At 31.0% G+C, this 18,760-nt stretch overlaps 1 protein-coding gene across 1 annotated transcript in view; it reads right to left on the minus strand.

Moving 5' to 3' along the window:
* Positions 1–3,078: 3,078 nt before the first annotated feature.
* The window catches only part of LOC147064029 (protein O-mannosyl-transferase TMTC1-like), a 571,636-nt gene continuing 555,954 nt past the window's right edge, over positions 3,079–18,760 (minus strand). Inside the window, exons 8-15 of the mRNA XM_085959137.1 lie at positions 15,860–16,024; positions 13,592–13,705; positions 11,217–11,360; positions 6,095–6,294; positions 5,592–5,748; positions 4,863–5,010; positions 3,694–3,931; positions 3,079–3,083 (exon numbers count right to left, since the gene is read on the minus strand). Of these exons, the coding sequence (XP_085815263.1) occupies positions 3,079–3,083; positions 3,694–3,931; positions 4,863–5,010; positions 5,592–5,748; positions 6,095–6,294; positions 11,217–11,360; positions 13,592–13,705; positions 15,860–16,024 (1,171 nt within the window). The remainder of the gene's footprint in view (positions 3,084–3,693; positions 3,932–4,862; positions 5,011–5,591; positions 5,749–6,094; positions 6,295–11,216; positions 11,361–13,591; positions 13,706–15,859; positions 16,025–18,760) is intronic.

Genomic DNA, 18,760 nt, shown 5'->3' on the forward strand with positions numbered 1-18,760 from the left:
AATATCGTCATCCTCAATTAATTAGTCTGGATAATCGAGGTTCTACTCTACCATAAAAATTATGTTGTGTTGTATGGTAGTCGATACTCTAAGCGAGGACTCAAACCAAGAGAGATATTTATTCCTGTAAAAAAACTTGTTTTCGATTGATAGGTATCTATTGAAATGCATTTAAAATGATTTAAAGTATGTAGTCATGAGAAAAGCATTACAGATGGTATTTCATACTACATTTGTTTAATAACTTGCAGTAAAATATAATGGATCTCTGAGGCCTTTGGGGGGGTTTTTCATATATATGCCATCACGTGTTAAGGGAGTAGGGAGAGGAGGTCTGATATTATATTGTGATGGTTTGCGAGGAAACGGAAATGTGATGTCACCAAACCAATAAATTATAAATATTTTTTTAGAGAATCAAATATTCCGTGAGAACATTATAGGTTCTGAAATCGATAATTTTCAACAGATTATTTGTTTAGCAGGTGAGAGTGGAGGGGAGGGAGATGAAAAATATGACTTGATTTAGACAGGGGGTAAAAGATTTTGGTATGATGTGTGACAATGAGGGCAGCGGGGTCGAACAAGACCAAAAATCATTTCATTTATGGCCTTGATGCATAAATAAATATTGTTTTACATACATTTTTTATTGCTCAAAAATTGCATGAAGTATAAAAAAAAGAATACCTACTAGAAAAATACTAATATAAGAGATAATTATTGTTTTTAAAATATATAGTAAGTATAACTAGAACTATGGATTTAATAAAATTATAATGTAAGAATTTTCTACATCATAATGGTAACAGATCTTTAATTGGAAATCTTGCACACTTAACCAGTCTAAAGCCAATAATATTATATTTTTTTCATTTAAATGATACAATACTAACATAATATGGAATTATGTTTTACACTGTTGACATGACAATATTAGGAATAGTAAATAAATGTTTGAAATCAATTCCCAAAGATACTGAAGCTTCGTTTCGTTGTTAGAAGTGATATTTAACTTTTCATATTGTAATGTTCATCACTAACTACATTAAGATTATTTGGCTTTTTTATCACATTATTAATACATACACAATTATTATTATTTTGTTACATTATTACTGATGCAGCTTATTTATAAAACTATTTATGTACATAATATATAAATAAATATATAGGTAGTTTATGTAGTGTCCAATAATATTATTAAACAGAAGCATTTTATTGTGTTCATTCTTATGAATAAGTAATACTTTTACCTTCATGGGGGACATAAAGTAATAAAAACTCATGAAAAACCTCCTACTTATATGAATCAATATATTATTAAAAACAAATATAAAGATCCTTTCAAAATACTCGCCATTGTGTTGCCCTTTTGATTGCCATTAACTATATCAATAACCAAACAAAGAATATCTTCAAACTTTTTTATTATTAATTTAAGAAATTAAGTTAATTATCGATAATAACAAACTCTTCAATATATTGTTTTGTTATATTTTATTATTTATTATACTCGTTTGCTCGATTAATATAATAATTAATTATACTAATTGCGGAAACAAGTATGACAAAATGAAAAATAAGTGAACATATTATTATAGAAGTGTTTGTTATTTATTTTCTATTACTATCTTTCTACCAAATATTAATAGTGAAATAAATATTTTACTAAATTATTCAAATAATCAGATACATGGTAACACATCGTCGCTGTAGGATTGGTTTCCCGAATAGACCAAATGTTCAGGAGACGAAAAACAAATTTCATAATCCTATATTCTAATACATGGAGATATTTAAATTGTTATTTTTACAGCATATGAATGATGTATTCATTACCATTACAAAGTAATTTAAAGAAAGGGATGGTTCTCGTCCAATTAGATAAAAAAAACATTCTGCATTAAGAGGTCGATTTCGACAAAAACGGATATTCGGGAAACCAATTCTATAGCGACGACATACTAATGAAGGAATGGTTGAGGTCCAATCACCACTCTGCACCGTTCTTGATATTAAAATTGGAACATACATTGCTAGAAAGATCGATTTTAACCTGGTAGAGTATGTATTGAAACAAAAGAAATCAAAATACTAACAAATCTGAATGTTATTATAAAAATTGAATGTGGCTCTGACTGAATGTGGACTTGGAAAGGAATAACTATTAAATAAGGTAAAATGCACGATGACACAATGGTTATAATAACTAATAATATGATTTTCTGATTAAGTTTAAATATTATAACTGATTAAATGCATATTATATCAAATATATATTATTATATTGTCATTAAAATACCTTACAAATAAGTCATTAATCTAAAAAAATATGTTTTTCCTTACAACTGTCCTTATTATTAGCTTATTTTATTACACATGTAAGTCTATAGGTTGATAATAATACATTGATGAAAAGAATATTTAGTATGGCATATTGAGTGAGGATTCCAACATCGTACATGAATATATTGAAACCTTACACCAGAAACTGATTATTGAGACAAAAAAGTTTTACTTTTACATAATACCTCCAATATAATGTTATTATTATATTGACACTATAAACATTAGCCTTGATATCTGTGCCTACTTCAGAACCAGTGTGTCGTAAGTGCGTTTTTGCTGAATTTTTGTTCATATCTTTCAGAACCAATTCCCTTTGTGTCAATTCATCAAAGAATCATGAATTATTATATAAAATCGTAAGTCCATTAAAATTCCCAGAATGTGTTCTTTTTGGACTTGAAATACACTGGCTCTCAGGTACAGATATTATAGTATATATAATTTTTTCAGTGCATAATGCGCACTGTTGTTGTATTGGTAAAGGCGTCAGAATTTGTATTTGCTCTAAATATATTATAATAAGTAATTATTAAATGAGAACTTGTATGAATATTGAAAATGAATGCACACACACATTGAATATTATAATTATTAAGATGACAGATGATCTGTCACGATGAATTTTAAAAAACTATTATTTTTCTTACCCACAAAAATCAAAGAAATGTCGTCTGACAAACCTTTATTATTTGTATTCATTAGAACAGCAAAAATATATTTTCTCCATTATTCTGAATATCAAATTGTTTAACATTAACATAATGATAAAGTAGCACAAGTAATGCTTTGTGACTAATTTAGCTGTATTTACAGTGGTAGTGGTTTATATTCAAAATGACTTAGAATATACCCAATGTACAATTAATTCAAATAATCCCTACAAGGCATCAACAAAGTGCTGCATTAGCCATGGTGTAATCGTGTCACCGTTTGAATGGAAGTCGTGCTTCTTTAAGTGTCGCGACTTTCTCGAGTTGTTCCAGCAGTTAATTTTTCTGCAGACCCGCAGCGTGTTGCCCAAGCGAATAGCATAAAAACATCTACCCCGTTTTAAATGTATCCTCTGAAGATCGGATTTGTTACATTTTAACAGACCTTCATTGTCACCGTGGCCATTTATGGTGATTGAACGATTATGGTTATTGGTTTGCACCAGAAGAGAATCGCTATTATCAATTCTGATTACATTTGGATGATGACTTGAATTATTGCAATACTTCAGACTACTATTAGTTGTAACTTCTATTTGAATAGGTTCTTTATTATCAGTTGTTGAATTTATAACATAAATTTTCTCATTGCCATTGACAATATTATTGCTATCATCAATGTTTTCATTACGATTAGGAATCTTTTCTTGTTTATCAATAACGGCATACTCTAATGTAGGTTTCGTAAAATCATGTTGAAAAGTGGTCTTCTTGTCGTTTTTTGGATTCACGATTGGATTTTTTGAATGGAATGTTTCTAAAACACTATTTGAAGTGGAATGAATGTGTGGATTGACAATGTGTTCGTTGACGTTTCTTGGCACCGAAGATTGGTCTAGAATTGAATGGTCTAAGCACGTTCTTCCACGCTAAAAAAAATACATAAATAATTATTAACAAGATAATATGGAGGATTAATATACAGTTTAAAATGGTCTGACTATGGCCCCCACAAGGGGGGGGGGACTGACGGCTAGATTGGGGGCCCGGCGTGGTAGGTCGACCAGTTAAATGAAATAAACATACACCAAACATTTGATCTACTAAAAAAAAAATTACCTGCAGCTCTATTTTATGAGTCGAATTTTATTTTATAATTATTTTTAGTGCGTTTCCTGACTAATGAAAATGACTATCCAAAATGGCAAAATGTTAATTGGCTATCGCAAAAGGGGGTCGCAATCAGTGGTTTATAGTATAAAACCGAGTACCGATGATTCGAGTGGATTTATTTAAACATACCAAAAATCTATACAAATACACAGAATACCCTTTATTTTACATGGAATCCTGACGTTCCGTGGAATACCATTTAGCGAGCATTATTATAGAACATTACTCTGCCTTTAACCCTAGCGAAGGTTGGGGGGCCTGCTTCAGGATATGGGGCCATGCGTCTGACATATCGTTTTCAGAACACACTTGGTAAATTACGGTATTGAATTTTGTGAATAATATAATTAAATATTATGATCGAGTGTCAATTATGGTAAGATGATAGAAACATTAATCTGTTGAGAGGCATACAAGATAACTGATAATACATTACTCTGACAAGTATTAATAAAAAAAATTCATCGAAATTTGTTTATAAAAATAATCATAATAAATTGTAGAACTTCTTTTAAATTAAATATTTCTTGCATGTTTAGTGTGTAATACTGTCACTAGATGTCTCTAGCATACAAAAACTATTATGTTATATTCAACAACACAATACATAACTGTGCTTATAATTTGCCAGGCATTCATTGAGTAGCATATCAAACAACTATAAATATTCGAAATTATTATAGTTACCGGCATCTGCAAATTATTATGATGTGAGAGCGGTTGTGGTGAGTAAAAGTTGGCACGGGTGCTGAGCTCCTGCCGTAGTCTCCATTGACGAAGGTAAACATCACGGGCATAATGCACAGCTCCGCCCCATCTGCGCCCGACATGCCATCTGAAATAAGAACAATATTATGTTGACTTACTAATTTAGATACAATTTGCAAGACCGTTCAGTACGTCAAACGAGGCCAATTTTATGTTTATTAAGTTTTAAAATTTACGAAGATTGATAATCACCGTCCTTCTCAAAGATAAATCACAATCCCCAAAATCGAAAGAAATGCATTCAACATACTTTTATAAGATTGGGTAGAACTGACTCTTAATCTAGAGGTTTTAATTATAATTAAACTATTTACATATTGAAATAAATAATTAAAATCAAAATATATTGACATCGACTACTGACATTGCCTCGGACATTTGCTTCGTAAAAATCGATGTGCGAGGCAGCTCGCAATAAAATTAATGTTTCACGAGGCAGTCGCGCACAGCACCTTTGAGCACCGATCAACCAACAACGAGGTCGTGGCAACGCTTGTGTGAGGAGGTGCGTGCGTTTGCCTCGGGCGAGTCGTGTACTGACTGACTGAGCATTTTGCCTTGCGAAGCTTTTACGTATATTAGGCGAAGCTGCCTCGCTATAATAAAAAAAACTGTATGAAAATTTGAAAAAACTATCTTTTAATTTACCTTGTTACCAACTGTAGAATTCTCGACCGCTGTCCATAATTTCGTAGTATAAGACAGGCGCCTCTTAGTGATATAATGTCACCTTTATTCTGCGGTGATAGACGTTCGCTGATTCCTAGCGCTGTCAAATACACTTTTAGTGCTTGACGATGCAAACCTGCAAATGATTTAAACATTCTTTTAGCACTTCTCTTAATAACACAGATAGATGTAGTATTAAATAAAATAAGGTACCATTTCATAAATGTAAACTGACATACAAGAGTTGCACTTTTATTATGGTGGATAGAGGGCCAATATTTTTACTTTATGTCATAGATGGCAGTAGTATTTAATGATTTTAATTAAATTTATGATATTTTCCGTTTAGGGTAAGAAAGAAGGTTATAAATCGGAAGCAATCACTATCACATACCTAATATGTATTATTTAATTAGGTAATTATTATAGAAAATATTTCTTATAGAATTATCGTTTATGATGAAACCTTTAAAAATACTCACCATTATATTCTAACCACTGAGCATATCTGACATAATGTTCCCATTTGTTTGGCTCTAGCGTGATTACTTTCCGCAGTAATGGGCCTTTAAGGAGTTCTGACTTCAGATTCACCAGCTCCAAGTATGCCAGAACAAATTTAGGATCCAACGATATACACCGTTCAAGCATCATCAATGATTCTCCAGTGCGGTTGTCACTTCTGGAAATGACAAACATATTATTATCAGTAGGTACCTACCTATATTAACTAAAGTAAATTAAATAATAATATTTATAATGTATCTCCATCAAAAAAATGACAGTTATCATTAAAGCAACTCACAAACATACTATTATAGACTTTGTCAATGAGTGGTATGTACCTAAAGGCTTGGAAATGAATCTTCACAAGAGATGTCTACCTATCGGAGGCACCTAGCGGGAACATATAAAGCTTGCAATTTGCGAGTTTTTTTTTGATAATTTACAATTTCATCTCTGTATTAATTAAAAAATATGTATCTGAAAACATTAAAAAGAAAGATAAACTTACAATTTAAAAAAAAATGTTATAAAATGTGAATTTGTTTTTGAGGGTTCCATCTTAGTATTACATAATATTTTATGGTCATATTTATTATTAAAATTTAGTTTATTAAGTTTTCTAAATTTTAACTACCTATTTTAAAAACATCGATTTTTTATAAAAAATATAAATGGGTATACATTGAAATCCTTTTTATTTATATTTATTTATGAGTTCCCTGATAGTAACTATAATTATTATCAGCGCTCGAAGTGGAATATTTTACGAACCGGAGCGCTCGATTGTTACGAAAATATTAACATAGTTATCTAATTGTATGTGTATTTTATAAAAAAATAAGTGTGTTAGACTTTTACATAATATGGCAAATCTAGTCCAGACGGTCAAATTAATATGTCTACGAAACAGACCGATAACTTTGGAGATTTTACAAACCGGAACGGCGCTCCGGTGCGTTCCGGTCCATTTCGAGCCCTGATTATTAATAGTCTTGGAAATGGTCCTTTGATGAGAAAATGTTCCTATGATCCAACAATCTGCATCTATTTTAAAAATTCACTATTTTTTTCAGAAGCTGTCATTACTCCAGTAATCTTATTCTCTATGACGTATTTCAAAAGACAATAATTTGAATCAAAACAAAGAAATATAATAGGAACTAGCACTATACAGACCTACAAACTTATCTGAAGAATGGGATGGGGAGCCACCGTCGAAAACTACCTAATCAAGACTCGTAACTGGACAAAATCTGATATTCAAATGACATTTTCAAAATGGCGTCCTATGATAGTTCGTAGTTCCATTTTTGGACCTTTCTACAGATAAGTTTGTAGGTCTGTACATATAATGCAGTCTCCCCTTATAGGGGAATTATTTAATGTAACACCCAAATATTGATGGATTATAATTAAGGTGACGCATCAGTGAAACGCCAAATAATTTTCAACTGTACGGGCGACGAAATTTTGGACTCGCTGCCATTCACTGAGAGAATATTGACCCAGGAACACGTCACTTTGCTGCGTGATGGCGACGGGTCAATTAATTCTAAAATCGTGTAAAGATGACTAAAAACGTTACACATTTACTTTAAAAAGAAAACATGTCAATGAATATATTATTATTGTTACTAATAGAACAATAAACAGAACATAAAATGGACGTATGTTGGATTTATATGACAATTAATATTTCGTTTGACAGGCGTCATTTTCACCCGCCACCCGCAATCCGCGCATCGCCTAGCGACGATCTTTTTAGACCGTGCCTCAACTAATGCATGGCCTTAATGTTTATGTTGTAAAATTAATTCAACAATATCAAATATCTAATTAACACAAAAATATAGTATAGTATAGTATATAGTGTATGCAGTTATCAACTGAAGTCGCCAACTTAGCCGAATATTCATTAATATAATTATTGATGGTGTAATAAATAATGACATATTTTATATGGTTGTCCACTCTGTGTCTATGCGGACTCGCTTCTACGTGGAAACGTTGTTATTTTATACTTATTACAAAAAGGTGACAAGTTTCAGATTATTGAATTGTAAGTTTTTTTTAATTGTCGCGTAACGCTGATTAGGAATCACTGTGTTAAAGGGAGCCACCCCCAATTAGATTGTTATGCTTTGTATCAGTGTTGTTAAATTATTATTTGGAAGGGTGTGTGAGGTGGATAAAATGTTATTCTATTATCAAAATATGTATAATTTGGTGGGTAATGATAATCATCCCCATTAAAAATGTTGTCAAACAAAATATTTCCGGTGACATTTTTTCCATAAATTTGTTAGGGGAATGTTTTTTGGCAAAATTTTTAAATTCGCAGCGAAGGTGTTTGTGAACAAAAAAAATGTATTTACATAAATAATATCCTTTGGCACTTTCCAAATATACCAAAGTATTCCTGATTCAAATTCTCCATTAGCATATTTGATGAGATAAACAGTGTTATTTATTCAAAAATGTTTTCCAACTTTCATCAAACTTTGGCAAAATTAAAAAGATTTCATCATTTTTTAAATTATTTGTTGTGAAAAAATATTTTTTTCGCGAATAAAATAAGTCCTGTGATTATTATCGGGCCAACAAATTTACATATTTTTCACCTAATGAATGGAGCGATTTAAAAAAAAAACTTTTCCTGAAGCCCTCGCAAAATAACGTATGCCAACCATTGAACCAATTGTGAAATATTCAGTAAAAATGTAAGGAGTAATTTTTTACGTATACTTATATGAAGAAAAACATTTTAAATATAAAAAAAAATAATAGTGTTCGAATTTATAAAAGGTATTGTCATGTTTAAGTTTCCGCACGAACTAGAACCTATGTATACCTACGTAAGTACCTATGTTTGAGTATGTAGCTTTTACACCTTACTCATTCGAAAATATATTGTTATGTGTAAAATATGTATACCTATTACCCACTATTTATTATTTATCAGATAACAAGCAACCTCTTTCAATATATTTTTACATGTTTCAAATGTTCAAAACAGGGCAAACAAAAATATAAAAAAGGTTTGTTATTTAATAAGCAGCAAAAGAAAAGAAAAATGATAAAACAGTTTAATTTCACCATTATTGAATAACCAAATTAAAAGTAGGTACTAAGTAATATCTAGCTAGGTACTTATTTAAAACGTAACAATGATTCAGGTAAAAAAACTAATTACTATGTTTGTTCCTAATTGAATCATAATAATCCGGACGTCTATACTGTGGAGATTCTATTAACCGATTTATTTTTTGAGGAATGGGTATTCGCTTAATTCATTTACTGAATCAACTACACACTAAAAAAACAACATGCATTTTTGTCAGCCGCAGGATTGAACCCTCAAACAACTTATTCAGAGACGGCTGCGGAGCTAATTGAAGAAAATGATTCAGGTAAGCAAGGTAAACTACCATTTTCACCGATGAAGCATATACGTATGGCTCTATCTATACAGATATATATGTTTTAGGGGGATTTATTCTAAGATCAGTCCATTAAATCGAACACACACAATGTTTAAATGTTACATACTATAATATAATATACGTTGGGAATTAAATATTTCATTACATTTTATGATAACTGAAGCGAAAGAAGAACCTTAAATATTTTGATTTTTAAAAATGATAACCAGTAAGAATTTAGACAACAGTCAGTATTTAAAATATACAAAAAAATCTTCGACAAAATAATAATATAAAAAATATTGTGAAAAAGCAATTCAAAAAGTCAGCAGACGAAAAATTGATTTATTCCACTACTAGTCAATAATTCCTGCAACAGCTGATCATAGATGTTTGTAAGGCGTGAAAGTTTATAATCTTTCTGTATGCTGGATGTCAGTCTGTCAACTACTCCGGAAAGTTGAGTACCCAGTTCCCTTAAATGTGCCCTAGTAGCGAGATTCCAGCCCGTCAAACACGGATTAGTAACATGCTAACCTCTCCACTACGGATAGGTGCATAACCCTATTGCCCCACCATGATGATTCTAATTGATAATAATTATCGTAGGGACGCAGAGATGTTTACACATTAAACGGAATTTAATCTATGAAAGGGTGATATTAATTTGTAGAACATTGTGTTGCAATAGTCACTAGAATATTCATTGTAGTGCCCCTATGGAACCATTATAATGAAGTTTCGCTATTTTATGAAGATAGTTAAGTTTTCTGGTATTGAGGGGTAGTTACAGGTTCTATTTAAAAAGATCATTTTGAAAATACTATTTCAAATAAGAGTGAAATTCAAATACATTTTGAATTGAAAGTAATGTAGAAACCAATAAAATTTGTAATCGTGATTTGTCGGTTTTACAAATAAAAAATCATGGAAAATTGATCGCAAATTAAAAACTTTATGTAAAAAAAGGTTATAGCTAAGATATAGGTATAGTATCCTCCACATAACTTTGCAAATGTACACAGTGACAAGATTTGTATGTAATACGCACTGCGTATTAGTGTGTAAGTAAATGCCAGGCGCCTGGTTGGCTGATTTCATCAAATAATTCAAAAAACTCTATTCCAAATTGCAAGGTTACGTGGAGTATACACTTAGGTTTTTTAATTTCCGGTTTTAAAAAAATATATCTCTATTTACTTTATATTTACTGCATTTTCAGAAATACATAAAAATCTGCTGGTGTAACTTGTGAAACTAATTGGTTATAAACTAAAATAAATAATATTCTAAATTATAAAAAAAATGTAATAAAATAGAATTTTTAGTTGTACTTATTATGACGCGCGAAAACCGTTCAAAATCCACATCCAGGTTGGACTCACATGCACATGAGCGATAAAAAAACTCATTGGTTGCATACCTCTCCATGAAAATGTCAGAAATGATGTACGAGTCAAAACTACATGCATTTGATAAAAGGTCATTCTTATAATAATATAGTAAATCAATGGGAAGTACTCATTTACACACGGTGATTTTTATGTCATTGTCATTATATTCTCTTTAAAGTCGCAGCCTGCGACTCGCAGTGGGTGGGTAGTTCCGGTTTCGCTAAAACTAAGATCCATAATCGTATAGATAAACAGTTCCTACGTTTTTGTTTATTACATACCTGTATAGTTTTCCCAGATTATAGTGGGCATTAACATGGTCACGGGAATATCGGATGGCTGCTAGAAAATGCATTTCCGCTTGAGATGTCCCCACAACCAATGTCCCCAGATTATTGTGGGCGCTCGCGTAACTTGGCCACAGTCTGGAACAATATTAACATATTATCATTAATAGTAAATACCTACTTACTTACGTACTTCATGGAAAATAATTTATCGGAATTTCCCGCTGTTTAATTAAAACTAATAAATTTAATGGTACATAAGAAATACGACTAGCTATTAGGTATACAAAATGTCTCTCCGGAGAGTTCAGCAGTGTTTTGGTCGTATAGCTAGAGGTGAAAGCGACAATTTATTATTTGTGTGCGGAAATATCAAGAGTCCACGCTGAAGATGGAGGTTCTCTACTCGACAGTAAGTGACACTACGGGCCTTTAGATATCTTCAGCTATGCGAATGGCAAAAACCAGTGATCGTTGGAGAGGATATATTGAGGAATTTTAAAGGAATCACAATCATCAACAATGACAAATACTACAGTAAAAATACTATCAATAAGGTTGATCGTAATATAAGATGAACAGATAGGTATATCTATTTATAAACAACTATAATAAATTAAACTGTTAATATTTTTACAATAATTTAATAATATATTCACATTTTTATTCAAATATTGTTAAACCGTAAAACGTAACCGTTGTAAAAACCGAATCTCTTGACATTGTATTATTACGAAATTAAAGTCTATAAGAGATTGGTTATAGGCATAGTGGACACAGATACAATTATAAATGGAAAAATACATATTAAAGATTAAATGTGAAATTAACAAAAACATATACGCAAATCATAATACAGTTGTATACAGCCTTCTCAGCAAGTACCTAGATATGTATATACCTGGATTTTGATATTAAACAATCAGTTGCTAATACAGCTTGATATTATTGACATTTTTTATAAAATTGTTACATCGGTTTTCTGTTATTCCAATGATCTGGAATAACAGGACTACCTTGTCTTCAACATTATAATATCCACTTCTACTCTTTTCACGAGTGAGCGTATTTTAAACACATGTCATATTATACACACACGATTGCTTTGTATGACGGCTATCCTATTCAGTCGGACAATACAGCCTTTAAGAGTAGGAAGTGTAAACGCGTAGGTACTTACTCCTATTGTGCGTGCGTATTTCGAGACCCTAATGCGGCCCTGTCAATACGGTGCGCACTCGTACGTATAAAACATTTTATTACTTAGGAAATAAATACATTTGTGAAAATGCCAATATAATATATTGGATAGAAATGATTGATTATATTATATTCCATAACACGGAAAAACACTTAAGTGAGTAGTTATATATTTTTTACAGTGATATCTTTATTGCCAAGGTCGCGAGTAAGAACTAGGTGAGTATTTTCTTATTCTACGAACGTCGGTCGCTTCAAAGATGGATGGAGATATTGCGTGTTTTAGTTGAGCTTTCGTGAAATATTTTTGGTGGATATATTATTACATTCACGGAAATATCCTTATTTATATGTTGAATAAGTAGAAAACACCAAAACTACCTGCCAAAAATAAAATTGTAGCCATTCATGATAAAAATGGTTAAGAAATTTAATGTTATTTTTTAGATTCATTGAAGTTAATATAAACTAAATAGAATACAAATATTAAAAGGCCAATATTTTGAATAACATTATGTGAATACAATAAAATTAAATGATTAGACCAGAGACCGAATAGCTTAAATGTAATTTATTCAATATTAAATAAAAATTAAAATAGAATTCGCACAATTTAAGAAATATTATGATGACATTTTATTTTCAATTTTTACGATAAATAAAAGTGAATTGCAGCTAGGTATTGAAAAACCTTGAAAACCACTGTTATTAACTTCAGTAGTTATATCTCGGGTCTAGGTTTAAATAAATGGAAAAATATATTTCCTTAAATTGGCAGTAAATTTTTCTGTTGAAAAATTGAACTCGGACACAAAAAAACACAGAAACGACATTAGCGTAATTTTATTTTCCTTCACTAGAATAAATACAAATTTATTCCGCGGGCAATCAAAATATGAATGACTCAATCGCTTTCAGCTCGTAAGAAAAACAAAGTTTTTTTTCGCCCATTCTAGAAAAACGGTCCCGCTCTTTTGAACCTTAAATATTTTTATACCTTGGGCAAACAAAACTTTGGAAGGCCCTTTCCTGAATACATTTAAACGGTCGCTATTCGTTATAACGTCTACGATTTTGCTAGATTATTTTTTTAGGGAAACCTCGCCGGGAGCTGTCGGGGTAATTTCTTTCTATTCGACGTAATATTATGATTAGGTATGTATACTAACCTCAGTGCTTCATTATAGTGGGTCACAGCGAGGTCTGGTTGATTGGAATCTCTCAGGAAATTTGCAAAGTTATAATGCATTTTCGCATTGTGTGGTAGCGCTGCTAACCCAGCTCTGAAAATACAAGTTAAAACATGAATTATTTTGATATTTAAAAAAATATAATAAATAAAACAATAATTCTTAAAGGAATTAGGTTATAATCTGCTATCCAGTTATAAAAATGACAGTGATTTACCAAAATCTCCCAATGTCATTCAAGTTGAACAAACAATATATTTTTCTTAAAACAATACAACAACAGCACTTATTCATCATTTCAACGAAATACTCAATATCCCATTCGCCATGCCTTGGTCCTCTTCTGGGCACTCATTTCACTAATATTGTTGTTAACCCTTTATTCTACTGTACAAATCACCGAAAGTAAGGTAACACTATGCATCAGTTAAGGCGCGGAGATTCAATTAATGTTCTTTTCACTTACTCCTGCAGTAGGCCTTGAGTGATACAATATTATTCGACAACTGAATGTATATGGTTTTTATATTTTTACGACACAATTTCTATAAACCTACGGTGCGGTGCCATGGACCTACATTATGTATATTTTCTCGTAATACCCAAATTTTTGTCTCAATATTATGAATATAGATTTTAATGTTCTGAGAAACATGTCGTAAAAGATATTTTCCCGTTCACATTTTTTTACATATATCTATATTACTTTCCGATTTTAGAAATTATAGTATTTTTGGACTATATTACATCACCATCATCATGATCAGTGGCTTCAAAATATAAGTCGGGTCTTAGCCTCTTCCAAGAACTTCCTCCGTTTCCCTCTATTCTTGGCCAGTATCATGCAGGTGTCTGCACAGACCGATCTGGACTTTGCCGGTCAACAAAAATAGTACCTATATGGGTGGTTTATTATTAGCGTACAGTTAGCGACAATATTTTTTTTATAAAAAAATGTTTAACCAAGAATCCCTTACTTTTTTTGCGTAACACAGTTCCCAAAACACTGATGTAAACAAATGGCTAATAACAAAAAAAAAACGTAAAAAGTCTATTAATACAACTTCCTTTGTAACAACAAAAATTCTGAGATAAATATAGCTGTTTAAATAAAATATAGCTTGTTTTGATATTTGATGAAGGAACAATCTAAGTGGTAATATCCTGTTTATTTGTATATTCAATACCAACGTGATAAGTAAATAAATACATTAGTAGTTATTGAATGAAAATCAGATACGAGCTAACTCGACTCCCATTCAAATGACAGACGCAATAGATACCTTTTTCTCGAGTATTAGTAAACATTTCGATGTTGACATACTTCAGTAATACGATTGGTATATAAATTGATGTCACTTATAGTGTCACCTATTGTAACAATAACTAAATATATAAATTATTTATCTATCTTTAAATTATTGTATGTAACTACGGGTATTCATTTTTATGGCGTTAAGTTAAAAAATGCTGAAATTCCAGGAAAATATTGCGTGTTTTATGAAACATTTGTAAAGGTAATTCAATTAATCACTGTAGGTAACTGATTAACATAACATGCTTTTTAAATATGATGCTAAAATGAAGATCTAAATTGGAATTTTTAATGTTTTCTTTTTATAATCAACCACGTGCATGTCATCACTTCGTCATTGTTAAATTATTATGGTGATGAATTATAAAAAAATAAACTTTCGAATTTATTACGACACTGTCTTGTTTTGATATTAGTGTCGAATATTGTGTGAGCGATTTTGGAGTAAACTCACATAAAAAAAATGAGAATAGTTTATGCAAAATTTCCATAAAAATGAGTCTGTAATCCTATAGGTCAGTGCTTCTCAACTTTTTTTACATCTGAGGACCACTGAAAATATGAGAAACGTTTTGGGGACCACTAACGCAGAAATAAAACAAAATAGTATATGTATCGCGGATGATTTCGTCACGTAAAATCATTAATCTATTTTAAGAAAAAAAAATACAATGCAAAGGTGCACGGGTTTTGAAGATAGTATTGGAATTGTTTGCATATGAATTTGGACGTCAATAATTCGCGGATCACCAGAAAATTGTTATGGACCACCGGTCGAGAAACACGGCAGTATAAGTCATGGTACACAGAGAAAATTGTCATTTTACCAGATGAGAATATATTAAATAGAATGGCGAAAGAAATAAAAATCGATAGAATACTCTTACCTTGTACAATTAAAATATTATGAGAATTAAGCAACGGTGTCTTACCTCAGAAGTGTTTCTCTGGAGAGCCAGTCCCGGTTTCGCTGGAAAGTCCTGGCCGCACCGCAGGCGAGGAGCAGTGCCACACCAGCCACAGTCAGGGCACGGCCACCTCCTCCTCGCCACCAGACGCTCTGAGCGCCGCATGCTACCACCAGGACACCACCGACACTATAAAAGGATACAACTATTAAATACAATTTCATGAAGCATTACACACTATATGGGTTCTTTGAAATATCACCTTTCTTGATAAATATGGTATTCAGATGTTTTTTAATTTCCTTTAAATACAACATTAAATTAAATTTAAACGATGATCGTGTAATCTATTTTTTCTTGTAATTGGAATTATTATTACATTAACTACTTCATATTCTTATAAAATGAGGTGATATATTATTTTAGTTTATTTAGCCAGTTATGCATTTTCACATGTAATTAGTGATACAATAATAATCAATGGATATAGTACCTACCTACTCGAGACACGGAGGTCGGAAAATTATTCTAATAATTAGGGATCGGTAGTTTTTTTACTTCAGTGAAACGGACGGATATCCGGGTTCTCTATATATATACTTCAGGAAATAGATATTATGGACATATCCCCCCAGAAAAAAGCAAGAAACGATAAGAATACTAATTGTCTATTATCATTACGGCTATCTTTGTGATAAAAATATACCAACAAAATATATAATAACCGTATGAAATAAATTCATTAAGAATATTCTTTATGAAGTAATAATAGAAAATTATTTATAATAATACCGATTATATCGAAATATTAAAAAATGGTTTCTTCCAAAAGTACGTTATTTTATTTGTTTTATTGATTATTTAGTGAGAATTACAAATTATAAATTTATGAAAAATACAATTTCATGAAAAAAAATATGTAATAACATTAATGCACAATGAGAAAATACATTTCATTAAAAACTACGGTACTGTTCGGTTAAAGCGGATACAGCGGAAAACGCATTTTGAAAATAGCCGATGAACTGGATTATTTGTTAGTTTGGGTTAGTTTAGGTTAGGTTAGGTTAGGTTAGGTTAGGTTACGTTAGGTTAGGTTAGGTTAGGTTAGGTTAGGTTAGGTTAGGTTAGGTTAGGTTTGGTTAGGTTAACCTAATAATTAATCCAGTTTATCGGCTATTTTCAAAATGCGTTTTCCGCTGTATCCGCTTTAACCGAACAGTACCAAAACTACTTATACATAAAATCTGGTTTGGTACAATTTAAAATAAAATTATATGAAGTACATACATAACTAAATATATTATATTAAGATATTATAAAATAACGTCCACCTAATCTCACGATCATATTTATATAGATATTTGAAACAATTTGATTGAACACAATTATTAATGCTCTCCTAATTATCGTAATAGGGAAATAAACAATCGATTGTCTTGATTTTTTCGATAGTTATCACGGCACACTGATGATAATAGTAATTATTAGACTTGTCATTACTACGCATACATCGGGAAAAGTTCACAAAGAAATAATCATATCTCATTCATTAAACTATTCATATATCTATTCATTAAACTATATTATGTAGTATTTTCAAGAAAAGATCGGTTGGATAAAAACACGGATTGTACAAATACAAGTAAAGAAGTATCAACAAATTAATTTGGGTCCTCTCCAAGGCTGTAATTCAACTAGCGATTAACTATACTCTATCTCACGCCTGATTTAGCAAATTTTGAAAACAGTGTTGTATGTATAAAAATAATACAAAGTACAAATCATGCCATCGAGATTAGTTTGATCGAAAAATATAAATGTGCTTACTAGCTTAAATGTCATTGAATTTACTTAAAGATACACTGTTTCTATACGGAAACAATAGTGTTCAGTTAATAATGTAATTTTATGTAGCAAGGACTTTTATTTATAAATCACTAAAAAACAGGTCAACATATTTTCAATGTATTAAAAAATAGAATTTATCGGGTCTAATAATTATTAGTTGAATTATGTATGGGAATGTTTGGGTTGATTTATTTCTAAATCATAATAAAAAAATCACACTTTCATCACAAATCAAGGTTTTAATATTGAAATGGTAATCTGTAAAGAAATCCAGTAAACGCCATTATTTTAAAACAAGATTTTTGAAGTTATTTATATAAAGAACTAGGATATATTATGGAAAACTGGAGTGTAATAATGTTGAGTAATATCAGCAGTAAATGCGGTTGAGACTATGTATTTATGCGGGAGTTGAGTTAAGAATAGTTGAAAGCATTTAATATTGTAGATAAGAAAGTTTGATCTTAATAAATATTTATTCAAGGTTGTTTCGGATTATTTTCTTCAGCAGAATACTTGCAAAATTATAGCGCTGTAAAACGATTTGTCACCGTGTTAATTATCATTTTCCGCTGTTGACTTTCCTTGAGCGAATTCACAAAAGACTGTGTTTCAATAAGCCCGTCGCGTTGATTGGTAAATATACAATCTCGTCAAACAATATTCCTACATTGGGTGATAATTTATACTTCTGTTCCTTTCGGGAAGTTTGCTTATTTAAGGGGGGAGCATGACTATGAATTTATTCATGAGATTTTCTCTCAAAACGTATGTTTGTTAACAGAAGCCTACGAACGTTTATGGAGAACGGAATCATTTAGATACATCATAGGTACGCATAGAATATTCACCGCAATTTTAAGTAATGTTTTTATGTTCGTATTGAGTACCTATGAAGAAATAATAATACATTTGTATTTAACTGACGTAAACTATCAACGTATTTTCTAGACAGTATATGTCTTTGTCTAAGTCTTTGAGAAAAACTCCAGGCCATCCAGGGTTGGCGCAGGAGAAATGGGTTGCTTACTCATTTGTCCAAATGTGTGAATGCAATAATATTGACAGATATAA

This window comes from Rhyacophila brunnea, unplaced genomic scaffold, assembly GCF_057557595.1.
Source record: "Rhyacophila brunnea isolate RB1 unplaced genomic scaffold, BYU_Rbru_1.0 scaffold_8, whole genome shotgun sequence".
Lineage (NCBI taxonomy): Eukaryota > Metazoa > Arthropoda > Insecta > Trichoptera > Rhyacophilidae > Rhyacophila > Rhyacophila brunnea.